The sequence below is a fragment of the Prionailurus viverrinus genome, chromosome A1, assembly GCF_022837055.1.
Source record: "Prionailurus viverrinus isolate Anna chromosome A1, UM_Priviv_1.0, whole genome shotgun sequence".
Classification (NCBI taxonomy): domain Eukaryota; kingdom Metazoa; phylum Chordata; class Mammalia; order Carnivora; family Felidae; genus Prionailurus; species Prionailurus viverrinus.
The window spans coordinates 51,695,911-51,716,892 of record NC_062561.1 but is presented as its reverse complement, the minus strand read 5'-3'; the positions used below and the strand labels follow the sequence as shown (position 1 = coordinate 51,716,892).

General features: G+C 36.2%; 1 protein-coding gene across 10 annotated transcripts in view; it reads left to right on the top strand.

Moving 5' to 3' along the window:
- Positions 1-20,982, top strand: part of MYCBP2 (MYC binding protein 2) — a 286,982-nt gene that overhangs the window by 45,548 nt on the left and 220,452 nt on the right. For all 10 annotated transcript variants that reach the window (XM_047853582.1, XM_047853618.1, XM_047853590.1 and 7 more), the window contains exons 4-8: positions 5,512-5,665; positions 9,733-9,929; positions 18,608-18,850; positions 19,050-19,121; positions 20,751-20,847. In XM_047853582.1, coding sequence (XP_047709538.1) covers positions 5,512-5,665; positions 9,733-9,929; positions 18,608-18,850; positions 19,050-19,121; positions 20,751-20,847 — 763 coding nt within the window. The remainder of the gene's footprint in view (positions 1-5,511; positions 5,666-9,732; positions 9,930-18,607; positions 18,851-19,049; positions 19,122-20,750; positions 20,848-20,982) is intronic.

Sequence of the window (20,982 nt, the reverse complement as noted above, 5' to 3'; positions counted from 1 at the left end):
ATAGCTGGACGCCTAACTGACTGAGCCACATAGGCACTCCAGTCATTGATATTTTAAAAACGACTTGGGACACCTGGGTGATTCAGTCAGTTAAGCATCCGACTTTTGCTCAGGTCATGATCTCACGGTTCATGGGTTTGAGCCCCATATCGGGCTCTGTGCTGACAGCTTGGAACCTGGAGCCTGCTTCAGATTCTCTCTCTCCCATCTCTCTCTGCCCCTCCACCACTTGCACACACACTCTCTCTCTCAAAAATAAGTAAACATTTTTTAAAAAGGGGGACTTTCTTACCCCCACCTAAATGCTTCGTATTAAGGTTTTTACCTAAAACACAGTTTTTACCCAGCTCAAACCATCTTTCACTATCTGACTTCCAGATTTCCTATAGTGTTCCATGCTTTATAACTACATAGTTTTTTTGGTTTTTGGTGTTTTTTTTTTTTTTTTGAGAGAGAGAGCAAGAGCACAAGGAAGGTGCAGAGAGAGAGAGAGAAAGAGAGAGAGAGAGAGAGAGAGAGAGAGAGAGAATCTTTCCTAAGCAGGCTCCATACTGAGCACGGAGTCCAACACAGGGCTCACTGTGAGATTATGACCTGAGCTGAAATCAAGAGTTGGATGTTTAACTGACTGAGCCACCTGGGTGTCCCTATAACTGCATAATTTTTAGTAGTTATTGTTGGGATTCATACTTCCCAGTCTTATTTGAGGCTCATCATGCCATGTATTTTGTTAAAAGATATAGACTTACATAGACTTACTTATTTACTTCTTAAGTTTATTTGCTTTTAAATTCTTTTTTGAGTTATAGCAAGCAGTATATTAGGCCCTGGGAACAAAATAATGATGAGACACGGTCCCTACCCTCAAGAAAGTTATGTCTGGTAGGGGATACCAGACATGTCTAGTGACTTAAGGATTACTAGGGCATGCTGGGTGTAGTGGAACACCGTGGGTACGGATGCAGCACTGACTGTAGATGCACTTACAGGCGGAGGGAACAGCACCATTACAAAAGTACACGTGATCTGTTTTTAGCTAGAGTGGAGTAGCTGAATAGGGCAAGAGGCTGAGAGCAGGAGCTAGATTGTGAAGGGCCTTCTGTGTCATGCACCCACTTTCAGATTTTGTCTTGTGATTTGGAAATATTGAAGATTTTAAGCAAAAGAGTTTGATCAGACTTGTATTTTAGTAAAATTACTTGGGTGCTAGTAAGACAAACCATAGAGGGTGGTAAGGTTAGAGCAGAGGGATCAGTTAGGCAGCTATTGCATTTGTCCCGGAAGCGTTACTGAAGGTTGCTAGTGGTGGTGTTTGGGTTACAGGAAATGTTAAGGAAGCAGAATTGACAAATTGGTAATTAGTTGATTATGAAGGCTGAAAGAGAAAGTGGAATCGAAACATACTTCTGAAGTTTCTGGTGGCAATGTCATTTACTGCAAGAGGGGGAACTGGAGGAGAAGCAGTGCTTTGTTGGGATGATGATGATGTTTATTTCTCTTTACTGAGTTTGAGGTACCTGTGAGGTGTCCTGTGTATACTATGTAGGGCTGAAGTTCCAAAGAAAGGTCCCAGCTAAAAATAGAGACTTGGGGACTGTCACAGTGTGGGGGAAGGTAAGATAAAATTCTGTTAGAGATAGGATGGGGGTGGGATCAAGAGCATCACTTAAAAATTGTTAGTTTCAGTGGCTCCTGGGTGGCTCAGTCGGTTAAGCGTCTGACTTCGGCTCAGGTCATGGTCTCACGGTTTGTGAGTTTGAGCCCCACGTTGGGCCCTATGCTGACAGCTCAGAGCCTGGAGCCTGCTTCAAATTCTGTTTCTTTCTCTCCCTGCCCCCCCCCCCCCACTCGTGCTCTGTCTCTCTCTGTCTCTCAAAAATACATAAATGTAAAAAAAAAATTGTTAGTTTTGAAAAGTTGTGAGAACACTTTTGGGTGTAAAGAGAAGGGAAGAAGATGGTAGTAGTCCTAGATAAATTTGTATGTTAGACGATACTGCTTAGACATCTCACACCCAGACCTTTTGAGAAGCAGAATTCTTCCTCTTCTTTTTGTCCTCCTCCTCCTCTGCTGCTGCTCTTCTTCCACTCTTCCTTTTGCTCCCTTCTAGATTTTTATTTTTCATTATTTGTAAATGTCATATCTACCAAATATTTGCTTTATATAAAAAATTTTGGAAGGCAGTGTACTTCCCTCGGTGGTAATATATAAACCTACTTTTGATTTTCTCTTGAATTTTTTCAAATGGATTCTGAAAGTATTAGAATAGATTCTAGGACTTTTTAAAAATTCATTAGTGTATAGTTGACGTACAATGTTGCACTGGTTTCAGGTGTATGACATAGTAATTCAATAATTCTGTATATTTTGAAATGTTCACCAGGATAAATGTAGTCACCGTCTGTCACCACACAACATTTATTACAATATTATTGGTGATATTTCCTAGGCTGTACTTTTCATCTTCAGGACTTACTTATTTATAACTGGAAGTTTGTACTTTTTAATCCTCCTCACCTGTTTTCCCCCTCCCATCCCTTTTTTCTAGGACTTTTTAATAGAACAAGGTAAAATTTATTAAAAAATTATTAATCTAAATGTGATGTAACTAAACTTTTATGCTCATACTTGCTAGTGAAATAATAAAATCACTTTTGGGAATATATGATTTGACGAGAGCAAAATAAAACCTTGAAAGACTCATTATGTTATTTTTCTTTGGCCAAGCATGTTTTTATCTCACTTTTCCCAGCAGTGACATTGCACTGGCTGTATCAGATAGTTATTTGGGTTCTGTGTTCCTTTAAGTGTAATAGAGAGCCTTCAGGATTTAATTATTTGAAAGTAGCTGTAAAGGGAAAATTCAGTAAATTTATTTAGTGAATATAAAAGGTTATTTTCTGAAGAGAAGTGGAAGACTGTGTGTTGGGTAGTTATGGTTTTTCATTGAAAGTACCGAAGCTTAGTGTATTTAATTACTATAATCAACTACTCTGTTTAAAAGTCACATTTATTTATATTGCTAATTATAAAGGCAGTATATATTGTAGATAGTTTGAAAAATGCAGAACATTTTTTACAAAGAGGAAAGAGAAATTAAAAATTAGAAATCCCTCTTAAATTCCTATTAACCAAAACATACCCATTATAAACATTTATATATGTATACGTTAAAAGTATATTATTTCTGCACAAATAAAATCATACTATATTTGCTGTGCTATATTTTTTCCTTATACTCTTCCTTCCCAATATTGAGTGGGGAGAAAGTACAGTACGTTCTCAGTGACTGTAAGACAGGATTCAGTGTGTAAAGTATAATTTCAGAGTTCATACGTATGGTAAAATGTTCTCAGCCAAACCTCAAAAACAAACACAAACAAACAAACTTATTTCACAACAACTTTTATTCCTCTGCTCAATAATTCAAAGCTAAATATGATTGGAAAACTTGAAGTTGATTTTTACTTTATTGTATTTTGAAAACATATCAATATTCTGGAAACAAATTAATTTTCCCCCTTATTAAAAAATTTTTTTATGAAGTAAGGTGTAGATGAGAATCTACAGTGGTTAACCTAGATAGGTGGGTAATTTCTCTTTCCTGATCATTTGGCTAACATTTTATGGGTTTACCAAAACCAGCTAGTGCTCTGTTCCTAAGCAGTGTATCTGAGTTGCCTATTTTAATATATTTGTTATTATGCCCTGAACTTACCGGAGAGACAGCTCAGGAACTTGTTCAGTAAGTAGCCTCACTCTTTTTTGGTAAGGTTCAGTACTTTCTCTGTTACCATAGGAATCTTATATAAATAAACCGTAGCTAAAAATGTTATCTGTGAAGAGTCTCCTTTGAACTTTGGAAAGTCATGATTGGTAGCAGTAGAATAAGCGTTTTTGAAGACTGAAAGGGTAGAGTAGTTTCCCATTGGCCTGAGAACAGAGCCCTATATTTTGTGCTTAGGAGATCTTTGAGTTCAGATTCATTTCCTGTAAGTGCATAAGCAGATAGAAATCTTGAACAGCATGTTTTTACTTTCTAGTGTGTTTCAGGAAAAGAAACTATATCAACTGGAAAATTTTCACTGCTTAGTGCATTTAATCAATTGAAACTCTATACAGGCCACCTCTGTAATCTTGGCTATAATTAAGTCTGCTAGTATTTTAGATAACTTCTCTAAAGACAGTCCTACTAGTTTAACTTCTCAGTCATGTCTGTATTCTTCAGAAACCTTGCAAATGATAATCAGAACTGCAAGTGACTTGCCTGCAACTGATTTGACCATTGTCTGGGAAATCTATTTCTGATTTGCAGTGGTTTTTAGCACACAACGGAGAGTAATTAAATATTTATTATATGCCTATCATGTGCTAGGCACTGGGTTAGTCACAGGACATATTAAGCCAGCTCAGGCATGCTCCTTGTCTATAAGGAGACCACAGGAAAAAGGAAACAAAAATGGTCAGCTATACTATAATAAATGGTATAACAGAGGTCTCAACTGGATAAGAGTCATGTACAAGGCTCATTTACCCTGTTAGAGAATAAATTCTTAGAGGACAGGGGCTGTTGTGATGTGTATCTTCATATCTCCTATAGTGAGTTGCACAAAATAAGGGTTTAAGAAACATTTATGCTCATCACACTTCTCTGTCAATCTTTAGTTACAGATGTATCTTTTGCTAGATATGGACTGAGTCAGATTTGGTTCTGATCAGGAATGATAAGATAATGAAGGTAAAAATAGCAGTGATCTTTTTGATAGGTAGGTTTTTTGGTGATTAAACCCTATAAGAAGAGGGGACACATCAGTAAACAGTAATATTGTGATTGTACCATTATAGGAATGGCTAAGACGAAACGCTCCTTTTTAAATCTCTGCATTGTATGAGTTATATTGACTTTTTTCCTGCTCATAAGTAACAAGTAACATGACTTTTAACAAAAGAATGCTGATTTGTACTTGAGTACAGCCAAATGAACTTTTAAATTAATAGAGTTTATTTTTTCTGAGTGAATGTAACCTAGTATCTACTTCATTGTTAGAATTTTTATTATATTTTATTATGGCTTCCTTGTGCTATAAATACTTTTAAAATACTGCCACTGTAGGGCGCCTAGGTGGCTCAGTCGGTTGAGCTTCTGACTCTTGATTCCGGCCCAGGTCATCATCCCAGGGTTGCGAGATGAGTGTGGAACCTGCTTATGATTCTGTCTCTCTCCCTCTGTCCCTCTCCCCCGTTTATGTCCTCTCTCTCTCTAAAATTAAATAGTGCCATAATTTTTTAACCCTTTCATGTAACTAGATGGTTTTCTGTACCTTGGAATTAAATGCCATGGGTGGTTGTGTTTTGCTTTTTTATGTGTTTTTGTTTGTTTTAGCCTAGTAAATATTGCAGCATTAATCATTTGCTGTGGCAATAAGCTGTACTGGTGAAACTGTCTGGAAAGTGTTACTAGTTTACCTGTTATAATATATATATATGTATTTTTTTTTTCATCTTAAACAGATCATTGAGGTTGGACTTTGTGAAGTTTTTGAATTGATCAAGGAGACAAGATTTTCTCATCCATCCCTGTGTCTGAGGAGTCTACAGGCCCTGCTTAACGTGCTTCAGGGTCAGCAGCCGGAAGGCCTCCAGTCAGAGCCCCCAGAGGTCCTAGGTGAGAGCCCTGGGCAATGAATGAAGTCTTTGAATGTAAATAGCTTCTCTTACAAGCATGTACAGCAGCCTGTAATGCAGTTTTTTTTTTTTTTTTTTTAATGTATTGAAACAGCAAGGGTATAAATTTTAAGGGATTTTGCTATGTTCTACTGGAGTTCCAGTTTAAGAGTTTTAGTTCACACATAGACATTTCTTGATTATTATGATGATGGGGGAAAAAAGCAAAACATAAATCCTTGGAACCCAGAAATAATCCAAGCCTTTATAAGTCACTACTAACTTAAATCATTCTTGTTAAACCTTTGGCCGAAATAGCTAACATTGACTTTCTCTAACTTTATATATTATTCTGGATAGTTAAAAAAGTGGGAAGAAAGTGAACAAATGCTACCAACCCCAAACAGCACAATTACTTTCCAAACAGGGCATTTCTTTTGTATTCATTATAAATAAAAATTAATTTTTGTTATAGATTATGCTTTTGAATTAGTAGCAACTTCCATTAAGTAAATATGTTTGCTTTTTGTAAAGTGTATTTTAATTTTATGAACACATGCCTTTCTTGCTATTGATGCAGGTTGAACACATAAAGAAGTTAGGAGCTCTTGAGGAATAGAAATAGAGATGGAGGCATAAGTTTGAAATTGGCTAATTGATTTTTTCTGATGCTAACCATGGGCCTTGAAAGTCTAGACTTTTCTAAATCTCAAGCATTAGTTCATATCAGATTCATATGGGCCCTACCCGCAGAGTTTCTGATTCAGTAGATTTGGCATGGGGCCCAAGAATTTGCATTTAGAGTAAATTTCTGGGTGATGTTGCCAGTACTGCTCATCTGAGGACCGCACTGCTGGTCTGGACTAGAGTTTGATTTTTTTTTCTACTTGGCTATTTGGTGTTTATTAGACCCACATGTGAGAACCTAATTACAGATCATACAGGTTTTGTTTTGGTGGTTGTTTGTTTGTTTGGCTGTGGGGGGTGGTGGTGTCACATGGTGATTAGTTTTTGTGTTGGATTGTTTTTTTGTTTTTTTTTTGGTTTGGTCAGGGAGGGGAGTGCTTGCCATGAAAACAAGCTGAGGATTTAAAAAACACAATACCCTCCCCCACCCCATGTTATTAAACACTACTACTAAATAAAAGCTGTCATATGGTAAGAAGCAGGCACCTTGTTGATTACTGTTATGGTAACACAAGTGATCGTATTACTATTGTGATGCATTACTTGGCATCACAGCATCTTACCAAAGCTTTTTATTTATTTAATTGATTATATTTAAGGATATTTTGCTGTTCTTAGCTCTAGTTTGTCAATTAACAAATAATTGAAATATTTAAAATATCCACTAAAACCTGCACATCCTATTTATTACTTTGAACAGCATGCTAGTCATTTCTTTTTCCTAGATCCTCTGCCATTCAGTTATCTTTTATTAGTTGTCATATACCTTGTTTAGTATCTAGTCTATGTATAAATACTCCCTTTCCTTTATGCTTTTCAAAATAGATCTTGTTCTTAATACTGTTTTTGAAATTATAATGTGTGCTTCAGCTTAATCATCTTCTATTAAAACTTTCACCTGATTAATTTGTCTGTTTTTATTTTCTTGTTAACAGTTTCAAATGCTGCTATAATTCTTTGGTTTCTTTTTTATCCTTTCAGTGTTTGCTTCCTATCTCTTTCCTGTTTTGACTTATTTTTATATTGAGGGATTTAACATCACTTTATATTTCTTATTTGAAATGGCTTAATTAGCTCAAAGATGTAATTTGGCTCTTTAAAACTAAATTTCTATTGAAATCTGTCTGTTTTTTCCTTTGATCTAATAGCATAATCACATTAGTATGCTTTGTTTTTCATTTTATCCATGAAAATATATACATATATGTATATATCACTCTCACTGTTGGGATAGCTTGATGATTATGATACACCAAGCTTCTTCTCTTAGCAAATGGATTTTGATTTAGAAATTGTCTAGTTTAAAAAAATCATTGTTATATCTATCTTTCTGTTCAATTTAAGGTTGGAATGTATGTTCTTAAGTATTCACTTAAATGTAATATTATCTCCTGTGTGCTGTACTATGAGCATATAGTTCAGGGGTGATCAGTACAGACACTGTTGCTGTTATTATGGGACTTAGCATCAGACAGTTGGACACTTGTGTGATTGCAGGTATGGGTAAATAGTATGGGGGAAAGGAGAGGAAGTTCTAGGAGTCTATAACAGGCCTCCTTGAAGATGTGACATTGGAGATTTGAAGGATGAGTAGGAAGGAGTTAACTGAGTTTCTAGGCAAAAAGGACAGCATGCTATAAGTCTCTGACACAGAAAGGAGAATGACTGAACAAAGATTGGCTAGGATGTGGAGAGTGAAAGGAGGGAGGGCTTTGCCATAGGTGAGGAGGGAGGCAGAGACTAGATCATGTGGAGCTTCATACATCATGTTAAGGGAACCTGGCTATTGTAGGAGAAATGGAAAGTCACTCACTATCTCTCCTCATGCTTAAAAAAATGTTCTTAATTTTATAGCACTTCTGTTTTCTTCCACTTGAATCTAACTTTTTTTGATGGCATAGATTCTTAGTCTTGTTTGCCAAAGTACTACCACAACCTAGAATCGTTTCTCATGCACAGGAAGAATTCAGTGAATATTTGCTGAGTAATTAAAAGATGAAGGGGCAGAAGGATAATGATGGAAGGAAGGATGGACAGATGGAGAAAGGGTAGATGAAAGGATGAGGGGAAAGGATAGTTGGAAGGAAGCACGAAGGGAAGGCTAAATGAAAGAAAGGGAAGACTGAAGGATGTACAGGCACATGAAGAAAAGTAGGGAGAATGGAAAGAAGGAAGAGGAGTAGGGACGAATTAACAAAGGAGCAAATGGATTTTAAATGGAAAACCAGATTTTTGGTTTAAAAATTCTCTTTGGATATAAAAGAACAAAAGTGAAGGTGGGAGCTAATTTTTGAACACTTTTTAGTAGTCTGATTAACAGGTGCTGATAAAGAGCATAGTTTGGGAAGATGGTCATGAGACAGAGCAAGTGGAGGAATTTGGAAGCGAAAGTGACAGGGCTTACTAGGGATGAGATACATGGGAGATGAGGAATGGACAGAGGAAGGCTAGCTCTCTGTGAGTTAACGAATAAACCACAGATGGCTTTTAGTTTTTGGTGAGTTGCAGTACACGAATTCTCTTTTCTCTTTCTTTTGCTCTCTCTTTTCCCTTTCCCTTTCTTCATCTTCCTCAATTTTTCTTTTTCTGATTCTGTTTCTTTCTCCGTCTTGAGTGTTCACTCTTTAAGGATTTTCAAAATCCCTTCCCTTCTGCAGAAGAAATGCCTAGAGGTCTGTCGGTTCAGTTCTTGGACAGAGTTGTTCAGGGAATTTTGCATGGAAACTTCTGGTGGCCATCAAATGTTCAGGTGTTACTTTACCATCTCTGCCACTAAATGGCTTTATCATTTTGGAAAAATCTCTTTACCTCCCTGTCTCAATTTCATTGTCCATTGAAGGAGGAGGATATCTGTCCTATTGACTTGGAGGTTTTTCTAGGGTATAAAATGAATTACATACTTGTTTATAAATGTGAACTGCTGTTACGTTAGCAGTAAAACAATTTTATATTAAAAAAAATTATAGCATGTATTTTTTATGTATTCTGTTGTTTTACACAAACAAATTTTCTGGACACTTAACATTTTAAGAAGCTCCAATTCTTCCCAGTGTGAAAGGTTAAATAAGTACAGTGAGTAGTCTATTACTTGAGAGGATATTTCTTGAATGTGTGAATGCCTCAAGATAAATTTCTTTTAAACAACCTGGGATAGATCCATTTATTTACAAAAGTGAAGAGTTGAACTAAGTGTTCTCTGAGGTCCTTTGTATATAAATATTCTAACTTTGGGGGGGAAAGGGTAACTAAAAAGGAACTAATACAAAGTAAGTGTTCTAGCTGCCTTAAATATTTTTTTTATAATGAGGCAAGTTATAAATAAATACACATTTAATGTTCTGTATGTTGAATGAATATAACTGAGTTCTATTTTATTCACAGAGGCTCTCTTCCAGCTCCTTTTGGAAATCACTGTTCGAAGTACTGGAATGAATGACAGCACAGGACAGTCTCTGACAGCACTTTCCTGTGCTTGCCTCTTTAGTCTGGTAGCTTCTTGGGGAGAAACAGGAAGGACACTTCAGGCCATCTCTGCTATCCTCACCAACAATGGCAGCCATGCTTGCCAAACTATACAGGTATTTCATTTATAGCTGCTTAGAAGGTACAAGATGCCAGGTTGGAATTTCACCTTAATTTCTGTCAGTAGGAATCCTCTGGTTTTGCTCACTCATTATAGTGATTTGATCTATCCAAGGTTGATGTGTGAATAATCCACAGTATATAAAGGTAATAAAATGAAATTTGGCAAAAAACTGTTTAACTTTTAAGCTGGGCTTTGTATCAACACTCCAGCCACCTCTTCTTTTGCATTCCCTGTTCTCTGCCCTCCCCCACCTCCCATCTTTCCCTAGTTTTTAAGTATGGAATTTTCAAGTATGCTCAGTGTCCCAATCCCTGCACTGTTCGAGAATCAAATGTGGTTTCTTATGGATTGATTTGTTTCTGAGCTTCTTCAGCTTTGCATGTAACATTTTAAGCTTTTAATGTCTGATTGTGGAAGAAACTCTTTATTGTTGTTAGTAGTGGGAAATAGAATTCTCCTTATGGGCAAACTTGATTTAATTCCTTTGGATTGTTCTAGAAAATTGAGTAAGAAGTTACAGTTTTAGGTCTCTGTTATGTGCTCTTCACTGGCCCCTTGGGCAACATCCAGAACAGATGGAAGGACTGCTTCAATCCTGTTATTAGCAGACCAAGATAGCGAAAAGGGTATATGGGTCATTTTCTTGAACTTAATTCAGTAATGTTGAACTCTCCTTGTCAAACATGAGCGATCCCCTTATTCTAGATTTCTATTCTAGATTCTATTCTAGATTTTCCTGTTTCTGCCCTGCCTGAAATCTTCTTTTCCCTTTTTATGATCCTTAATATTTTGAGTTTCCTATAATGCAGTGTTTTTCAGAACTGTGTTCTGCAGTGGTACTTTGAGGTTTGGCAAAATTTTAATTTAAACACATGCTTAAAATACACAAATAATGCTTAATTTTAATGAAATAACACATTTACATATCATATACCAAATTTTAAAAAATATAGTGACCATAAAAACATGAGCTTATTAGGGGCGCCTGGGTGGCGCAGTCGGTTAAGCGTCCGACTTCGGCCAGGTCACGATCTCACAGTCTGGGAGTTCGAGCCCCGCATCAGGCTCTGGGCTGATGGCTCAGAGCCTGGAGCCTGTTTCCGATTCTGTGTCTCCCTCTCTCTCTGTCCCTCCCCTGCTCATGCTCTGTCTCTCTCTGTCCCAAAAATAAATAAAAGTTGAAAAAAAAATTAAAAAAAAAAAAACATGAGCTTATTAGACACTGTGTGATTTTTTTCTTGTGTAGACTCCTTTCAGAGGATATGAGGTGAGATCTAAATGATGAGTTGAAAGTAGCCAGTCCAAAGGGAGGAAGTGTTACCGCTGGGGATGTGGAGGGAGAAATTTTCTTGGTATCCACATGCTAATAATGCATGGAGGTTAAGATTAAGAGTAGAATACTGAAGTCTGAAAGAAGTTTAGTATAGTTCTAGTATAGAGAGCTTTCAGCTAACAGAGACAGGACTTGCATGTTTATCTGTCTGATTGCAGTATGCTTAAGCACTAGGCTGTGCACAATTACTAGATCCCCTGAATCAATAGCTGAGGTTCCCTGGACCTGCCCTGTCACTACATTCCCATCACCAGCCCAAACACCATGTTAAAGCCTCTTATCTTAACATTATCTTTTTTTAAGTTTATTTATTTTTGAGAGAGAGAGAGAGAGAGGGGGAGAGGGAGGGAGGGAGACAGAACAAGCTGGGTAGGGCAGAGAGAGGGAAATACGGAATCTGAAGCAGGCTGCAGGCTCTGAGCTGTCAGCCCAGAGCCTGATGCGGGGATTGAACCCACAAGCCATGAGATCATGACCTGAGCCAGAGTTGGACGTTTCACCCACTGAGCCACCCAGGCACCCCTATCTTATACGGTGTTCTTCATGACTTGGCCTCATTCCACCTGCTAACTTCAGTTCACAAAATTCTCTTGGCCAGGCTATGGGTGGAGGGAGAAAACTCTTCCCGGAGAATGTGTAACTCTAACATCTCAAATTGTTTTGGGATTCAAATGCATATTAGCTGTCTTTTTCCAAAGATATTAAGCTGAGATTTTAAAGTAGGGTAGGGATGATAGTACCATGAACTACCATATTGAAGGAGACTTAAAATCTTTTTTTGGAGGAATGAACTCCAGGCTTTAAAGGCACATCTGAGCTTACAAACAAAAACAACATAGAAAAAAAAGGCACCGTTATTGAGAGTTAGTAGAAACAAATATGGTAGAATCAGTCCTGCCTAGTCTATATATATTGAAATTATTTGATATAGACCATAAAACGTGTGTGTATATGTATAATGTTTAAATTAATAAAAGAAGGTATCACAAGTACAATTAAGGAATAAGAATGTAAATGTAAAAAGTAATCATATCAGAAAATGAACCAAATTCAACTCCTGGAAATAAAAAAACCAAATAACTACAATCTGAAATTTAAAGGCTGAGTTAACCATTGGGTATAAAAAGGGAAAAAAATTATTCAGAATGCAACACAGAGAGAGAAAATATGGAAGACACAATAGGAAACATGAATAGAGAATGACAAAACATAATGTATCAATACAATTTGAGTTCCACAAGGGCAATAATGCATTATGGAGAGGCAGTAGTTGAAATAATGGGCAAAATTTTCCAAAATTGGTAAATGACATGGAATCCTCAGATTAAGGAAGTGTAGTTTATCAGAATAAATTCCCTAGGCCCTGCCACAGTGTTGGTGAGAGAAAATCAAACAAAGAAAAAAACAGTGTATCTGAGACTTTTTATTATAGCACTGGGTTATCTTAAAACTTTAGTACCCTTTTAGAAAGCATGAAAGAAATAGAGTTATGTTGAAGAAACATGTTAAGTTTTTGCTCCTTCCCTAGTTTCAACTTAGGTTATAATAAAGGAATTTTTTTTAATATACACTTTTAAGAATGGGACACATTTTCGGTAGAGAGAAGTTGGAGAAAGCTTGAATTTAAGTTCCTTAAGAGGCAAATGCCCATAGAAAGTAATTTGATTTTCACTTAAAACTCCAGATAAGATTTGGAGTTGGATGTAATAGGTACTTGGAAAGTGGTGGTCAGGGCAAGAGCTAAAAATTGATTGGAAATCTGTATTATGAAAGGTAGAGAACCCCAGGGCCCTTGCTTTGCCCTTCCCAGCCAAGCAACTGTCCTTCTGTCATACACCAAAGAGATATGTTTACTGTCTAAAGAAATTGAGTCGGAGAAGCCAGGGGAAAGCAGACACAGTTGCAAGTGGAATTAGGAACTAGGCTGAAAATGGAGATTAAGTGAAAGTGTTTGTATTAGTGATGAAATCTCCTTATCCTCACTGAGTTTCCAGAACACTGGCCATGAGGCGACTTACAGCTTCTAGGAAAAAGACTGGCAGATTCTTCTTTGGAGAAGGAATGAGAAAAGACCCACAGATGCAGATACTTGAGGGGTCCTCCAATACCCTGTCCATTCACACCGAGCTTCCTACCAGATTTTTAGTAGTTTACTCTTAAAAATAAGTGTACAACCAGATTATTTGGTTTTTGGATGTTGAGTTTGGTAAGTTCTTTATAGATTTTAGATATTAACCCCTTATCCAATATGTCATTTGCAGATATCTTCTCCCATTCTGGAGGTTGCCTTTTAGTTTTGTTGATTGTTTCCTTTGCTGTGCAGAAGCTTTTTATCTTGATGAAGTCCCAATAGTTCATGTTTGCTTTTGTTTCCCTTGATGGAGATGTGTCTGGTAGGAAGTTGCTATGGTTGAGGTCAAAGAGATTGCTGTCTGTGTTTTTCTCTAGGAGTTTGATGGCTTTCTGTCTCACATTTAGGTCTTTCATCCATTTTTAATTTATTTTTGTGTATGGTGTAAGAAGTGGTCCAGTTTCATTCTTCTGCATGTTGCTGTCCAGTTTTCCCAACACCACTTGTTGAAGAGATTGTCTTTATTCCATTGGATATTCTTTCCTGCTTTGTTGAATATTACTTGACCATATAGCTGTGGGTCCATCTCTGGGTTTTCTATTCTGTTCTGTGTCTGTTTTTGTGCTATACCATACTGTCTTGATGACTACAGCTTTGTAATATAGCTTAAAGTCCAGAATTGTGATGCCTCCAGCTTTACTTTCCTTTTTCAAGATTGCTTTGGCTATTTGGAGACTTTTGTGGTTCCATATAAATTTTATGATTCCATGTTCAAGCTCCATGAAGAATGCTGGTAGTATTTTAATAGGGATTACAGTAAATGTGTAGATTGCCTTGGGTAATATAGACATTTTAACAATATTTGCTGTTCTAATCCATAAGCATGGAATGTTTTTCCATTTCTATGTGTCATCTTCAATTTCTTTCATAAGTGTTTTGTAGTTTTCAGAATACAGATCTTTTACCTCTTTGGTTAGGTTATTCCTAGGTATCTTATGGTTTTTGGTGCAATTATAAATGAGATCGATTTCCTTGATTTTTCTTTCTGCTGCTTCATTATTGGTATGTAGAAATGCAACAGGTTTCTGTACATTGATTTTATATTCTGTGACTTTGCTGAATTCATATATCTGTCTAGCAATTTTTTGGTGGAGTCTTCCAGATTTTCTACATAGAGTATCATGTCATCTGCGAATAGTGAAAGTTTGACTTCTTCCTTGCCGATTTGGATGACTTTTGTTTCTTTTTGTTGTCTGATTGCTAAAGCTAGGACTTCTAGTACAATGTTATATAACAATGGTGAGAGTGGGCATCCCTGTCTTATTCCTGACCTTAGAGGAAAAGCTTTCAGTTTTCCCCCTTTGAGGGTGATATTAGCTGTGGGTCTTTCATATATGGCCTTTATGATGTTGAGGTATGTTCCCTCTATCCCTACTTTGTTTTTATCAGGAATGGATGCTGTACTTTGTCAAACTTAAACTTTTAGCTTGTTGGATTTGATTTGCTAGTATCTTGTTGAGAATTTTTGTATCCGTGTTCATCAGGGATATTGGCTTGTAATTCTCCTTTTTAGTGGGGTCTTTGTATGGCTTTGGAATCAAGGCAATGCTGGCTTCATAGAATGAATTTGCACCCCCAAAACACATAATCCAGTTCAGAAATGGGCAAAAAACATGAATAGACATTTTTCCAAAGAAGACATACAATTGGCTAACAGAGACATGAAAAGATGCTCAATATCATTCATCGTTAGGGAAATACAAATCAAAACTACAGTGAGTTACCACCTGACACCTGTCAGAATGGCTAAAATTAACCACAGAGGAAATGACAGGTTTTGGTGAGGATGTGGAGAAAGGGGAACCCTCTTGAACTGTTGGTAGGGATGCAAACTAGTGCAGCCACTATGGAAGACAGTATGGAGGTTCCTCAAAAAGTTAAAAATAGAACTACCCTGCAATCTAGCAAATGCACTGCTGGGTACTTATCCAAAGGATACAAAAATACTGATTCAAAGGGGCACATGCACCCCAATGTTTATAGTAGTATTATCTACAATAACCTAATTATGGAAAGAGCCCAAATGTCCATCAATTGATGAATGGATAAAGAAGATATGGTATATATGTGCAATGGAATATTACTCAGCCATCAAGAAGAATAAAATATTGGGGCATCTGGGTGGCTCAATCAGTTGAGCGCCGACTTTCAGTTTTCGACTCAAGTCATGATCTCATAGTTTCTTGAGTTTGAGCCCTACACTGGGCTTTGTGCTGATGGTGTGAAGCCTGCTTGGCATTATTTCTCCCTCTCTTTCTGCTCCTCCCCAGCTCATGCTGTCTCTGTCTCTCACAAAATAAATAAATAAAAACTTAAAAAAAGAAAAAGAATGAAATCTTGCTATTTGCAATGACATGGATGGTGCTAGAGTGTATTATGCTAAGTGAAAAAAGTCAGAAAGACAAATACCATATGATTTCACTCACCTGTGGAATTTTCAGAAACAAAACAGATGAACATAGGGAAAGATGAACATAAGAAATAAAAAACAGAGAGAGGGAGGCAAACCATAAAATAAACTCTTAACTGTAGAGAACAAACTGAGGGTTGATGGAGGGAGGTGGGTGAGAGATGGGCTAAATGGGTGATTGGTATTAAGGAGGGCACTTGTGATGAGGACTGGGTGTTACATGCAAGTGATCATTCACTAAATTCTACTCCTAAAACTAATATTACACTGTATGTTAGCTAACTAAAATTGAAATAAAAGCTTGAAATATTAAAAAAAGATAACAAAAAATAAAATACAACAAAAAAAGCATACAACCAAGTATCACTAGGCTAACATGAAAAACAGAGATTCCCTAAATCAATAATGATAATGATAATAAAAGAAACTTTGAATAAAAAGAATATAGAGACAGAAGAAACTCTAAGAAGACTGTAATTAATATTTTGATGAAGGATAAGAGAATATTGTTTACATTAAACATCAGTATTCTGTTTTTTAAGCTCATAGAACAAGAAAAAATTTTATAAGTTAAGACAACAGCAATAAAATCAGTAGAAGGGTTAGAAGATCAGGTTGAAGCAGTCTCCAGAAAATAGAAAAAAGAGAAAGAAAATAGGTGACATAAAATAAAATTGGATCTAACCAGGAAATACAATCCCTCACAGGTATTCAAACAGAGAAGAGGAAATAAATTACTCAAGAAATCTTACAAGGAAAATTCATGTGCCTCAAAGATATACGTCTTCAGATTGACAGAATACACACTGAGTGCCCAACATTCATTATGAAAAAAGAATCAAACTAGGATACAACTTTGTAAATCAGAACACTGTTAATTAACAGACTGTAAAGTTTCCAGAGAGCAAAGACAGATTATGAACAAATATCAAACAGAATGGCATTAGACTGGTTCAAAGCAGCACTGGCATAGAAAATAACAGTGCCTTCAAAGTTCTCAGAGAAAATGATGTTCACCATACCTAGTTCAACTAGCAGTCATGTTTGAGGGACGATGAAGATGGCTTTTGAACATGCATGATATTGAACAATTTTAACTTCCACGCCTGTCACTTCTTTAGTTTAGACCAGAACAAGGTTTTATGAGGGGTGTTGCCAAGCGGAAGAAGTAGAAATGATGTTTGACTTTCTTGAAAGGTGTATGGGGAACCCTTAAGGGAAGGTGTAGAGAAAACTTAGCAAATGCAAAAATAAGGCAATTGTTGACTTAATGAAAAAAAAATTACACAAGGAAGGAAATGTAATATACAATTTGGCTCATGAGCCATGATTACACAATCATAATAAGTGACCTTTGAATACTAATTTAACCAGAAATTATTATATATAGCTCAATTTTGAGGATTTGGGGAGGGAGGAGAGCATCATTGTTCATAATAGACACCAACAGAAAGTATCTGAAACAAACAAAAATATTAACAGTGGAAGCTTTGGCATATTATATAGTAATATGGATATCAATTCTAGATAAAATAGCCATAAGTTTAATATAGCTACTTCTAGTGAAAGAATTTATAGTATTCAACTATGTATATATTATATACATAAATCTATTATATACATAAGTATATATAGTATAAATTACATATCTTGGCTGAGTCAGAGGCCTTAGAACTGGAAGAAGAGGAGACTGAACAGTGGGTCACTTATTCCTATGAAAACTCTACCCTCTACAAAGTGCTGTCCAATGGAAATACAATGTAGTCTATGTAATTAAAATCTTTTTATTAGCCACATTAAAAAGGTAAAAAGAAATAGGTGTGGTTAAATGTGTATGTATTAATGATGTATTTCACTCAACTCAGTATATCTAAAAAATAATTTCAACATGTAATCGATATAATATTAAGATTCTGTACTCTTGTTTTTATGCTAAGTCTTCAAAATCCAGTGGGTATTTTGTATTTAAGGCACTAACCACATTTCAGGAGCTCAGTAGTCAGTCACATGTGGCTAATGGCTGCTATATTGGACAGTGCGTCTTGGCTGTATTGTTGGATGTGGTAAAAGAGGGACAAAAGGTGAGGAACAGAATTTCCTCTGCTGGCAGAGTGCTGGTCCCATGCTGGTGACTGTTGAGGACTCATTTAATGTGACAGGTATTTATAGCAGGTCTTTGATGAATATTGGATAAATGAGTGCTGAATGAATACACAATTAACAAATGAGTTTTCATATTATGGAATATTGTTGATGTTGATGGGTATTAGTCATAATGGAGAAGCAAAGTGGAAGAGGAACATTGGAAATTTTGTTTCATCTGTAGAAGCCACACCATTCTCTTATGCTTAAATTTGTGCTTCGTATCATGAAGCATATTAGTAATTATGCATAACATATAAAATATTTTGGCTTATGTGTATTCTAATACGGTATAATTTTATTTATATCCAGTATTCATACTTTTTACTAATCTAGTATGTTTCCGTCCACAAAACTTGAAATCATAGGCAGTACTGGTTATTGAGTGTTTTGGAGAAAGATGCAATATTTCAGTGTTTTGAGCCAAACTGTCAGTTAATAATCTTTGGATTTGACATTTTTATTTTGGGCTGCTTGAAATTTGCTTCTTACAATAAACTTCTAGTTAGTACTTTTTACTGATGTGCCAAACCATGATAATTCTGAGCAATTTATTTTCTCATAAACGATGACATATTACTGAAGTATCTTTATTTTGTCTGTGTTTGGGACATTTAAACATGCTTTTTTATTTGTTTCTTGTCTTTTAAATAGGTGCCAATGATACTAAATTCACTACAGAGAAGTGTACAGGCAGTGTTGGTGGGAAAAATTCAAATTCAGGACTGGTTTAGCAATGGCATTAAGAAAGCAGCTTTAATGCACAAGTGGCCATTAAAGGAAATATCCGTTGATGAAGATGATCAGTGTCTACTTCAGAATGATGGATTTTTTCTTTATCTGTTATGCAAGGATGGATTATACAAAATAGGCTCTGGATACAGTGGAACAGTTAGGGTAATGTGATTCCTTACAGTTCTTAATTTTAGCAGAAGTTATCCCTAATTGTGTTTTGTTTTCAGCTTCATTTTTACAGTACTATTTAATTTTGATGTAATCATAATGGAAACGCAAGTATAAAATGTCATCTGTTTATGTTATTTTTCATTGATTATTAATTATGCAACTGTTGATGGGCTTTTTTGTTACTTTGCAGGGCCATATATATAATTCTACATCTCGCATCAGAAACAGAAAAGAAAAAAAGTCTTGGTTAGGGTATGCTCAGGTAGGAGAATATCCACAATAAACCACACTTTTCTTTCTTATAGAGCATGTGGCTTGTACTTGTTTGATCAATAAATAATGTGACTTCTGTTTAAACAGATATGGTATATTTTTACTAATATGGCTAATAACAATGATACAGTGTCGTATAGAGAACATTGGCTTAGAATTCATGAGAGGTTTACTTTTAGTTCTGACCGTGATCTTTACTAGCTGTGTGACTTTGGACAACTCAGTTAACTTATTTGATCCCCTGTTATTTAGCCAAATTTTGTGAATCTCTAGATAAGAATGGAGACCACCATTACCATTAGTAAATATGGATTGGGAATGTATCCATGACGTGAGTCCAAATTAGAATTTCTTGCCACAAGACCCTCCACTTTAAGCCTAGATCAGTACCTTCCAGGGAACAGTGCGTGGTCTGCCCAGGGCATAGTTACCTGTATGGAGGATCATGCAAAGTATCCCCAAAGAGAAAAGTGGTAGGCCCATGTTGCTTTCTTAATGCTGTGATCTCATCACCTGACTAATGTGGCCAAATGGGTGTCAGCAATCAGACACACTACTACACTCTTCACCTCCCATGAAGAGAAGCGAATGAAGGATGGAAAAGGGCCAGAAGTGTTTATTTCCATACTTACTCTCCCTTCCTGAGAGGTAAAATACAAGCTCCCTTGTGGAAGGATGTCGAATAAATATGTCCCCGCATACCTGTCTTGCTCAGCTCAGAGCTTGTTGTCATCATCAGATTATAAGATATATTTGAAAGGATTTTGAAAATTAAAGAAATTGTTGTTATATGAAAAATAATTGTGCTAGATCAACTATTGGGGAGATTTTGAAATTAAATTTTTTTTTAAATTTTTTTTTTCCAACGTTTTTTATTTATTTTTGGGACAGAGAGAGACAGAGCATGAACGGGAGAGGGCAGAGAGAGAGGGAGACACAGAATCTGAAACAGGCTCCAGGCTCTGAGCCATCAGCCCAGAGCCTGACGCGGGGCTCGAACTCACGGACCGCGAGATCGTGACCTGGCTGAAGTCGGACGCTTAACCGACTGCGCCACCCAGGCGCCCCGAAATTAAATTTTAATTGTCAAATTAATTTCTCAGCGATTGTCTTTTAAAACTTAACATGGTTCAAAACATCAAATTGTTATTTGCCACTATAGTATGTTATAAAGAATAAGGACGTGGAAGTATGTTCAGTGACATATCATTCCATCTCAAACCACTACTCTATTCATTTATTAATATTAACCTAAATATTTCAGCTATATTTCCTTAAAATATTTCTTAAAGTAACAGTAGTCATTTCTATTATTTACTTGGCAAATGATAAAATAATTTTGAGCAAGATGTCTGTACTGGCCTGTGTGGTGTATCTCATATATGTATCTGAGAATGTAATAGGTTAAATTGATACTCAGTGGTATACGATTCCTCCTCTTATTAAAGCACACCTCAGATACTTGTATTTTTAATATTTAATCTGTTGTAGACATGAAATTTGACATATTATCATACCTCAGAAAACTATACAGACCTGTATGACTATTGTTTCTGCTAAATAGCTAATGAAAAGATATTTGTACACATAACACAGCAAAATATTTTGTTGTTTACAGGGTTATTTATTGTATAGAGATGTGAATAACCACAGCATGACAGCCATAAGAATAAGCCCTGAAACACTGGAACAGGATGGTACTGTGATATTACCAGGTATGTTATTCAACTAGTCATTTGTTTTCTTTACAGGTAAATTTTAAGAGATGTGCATGTTGGGCCTTTGGACCTATAAACAATGATTAGCAAGGGACAGTACTTGCTTATAAATAGGTTGAGAAAAATCTTGAC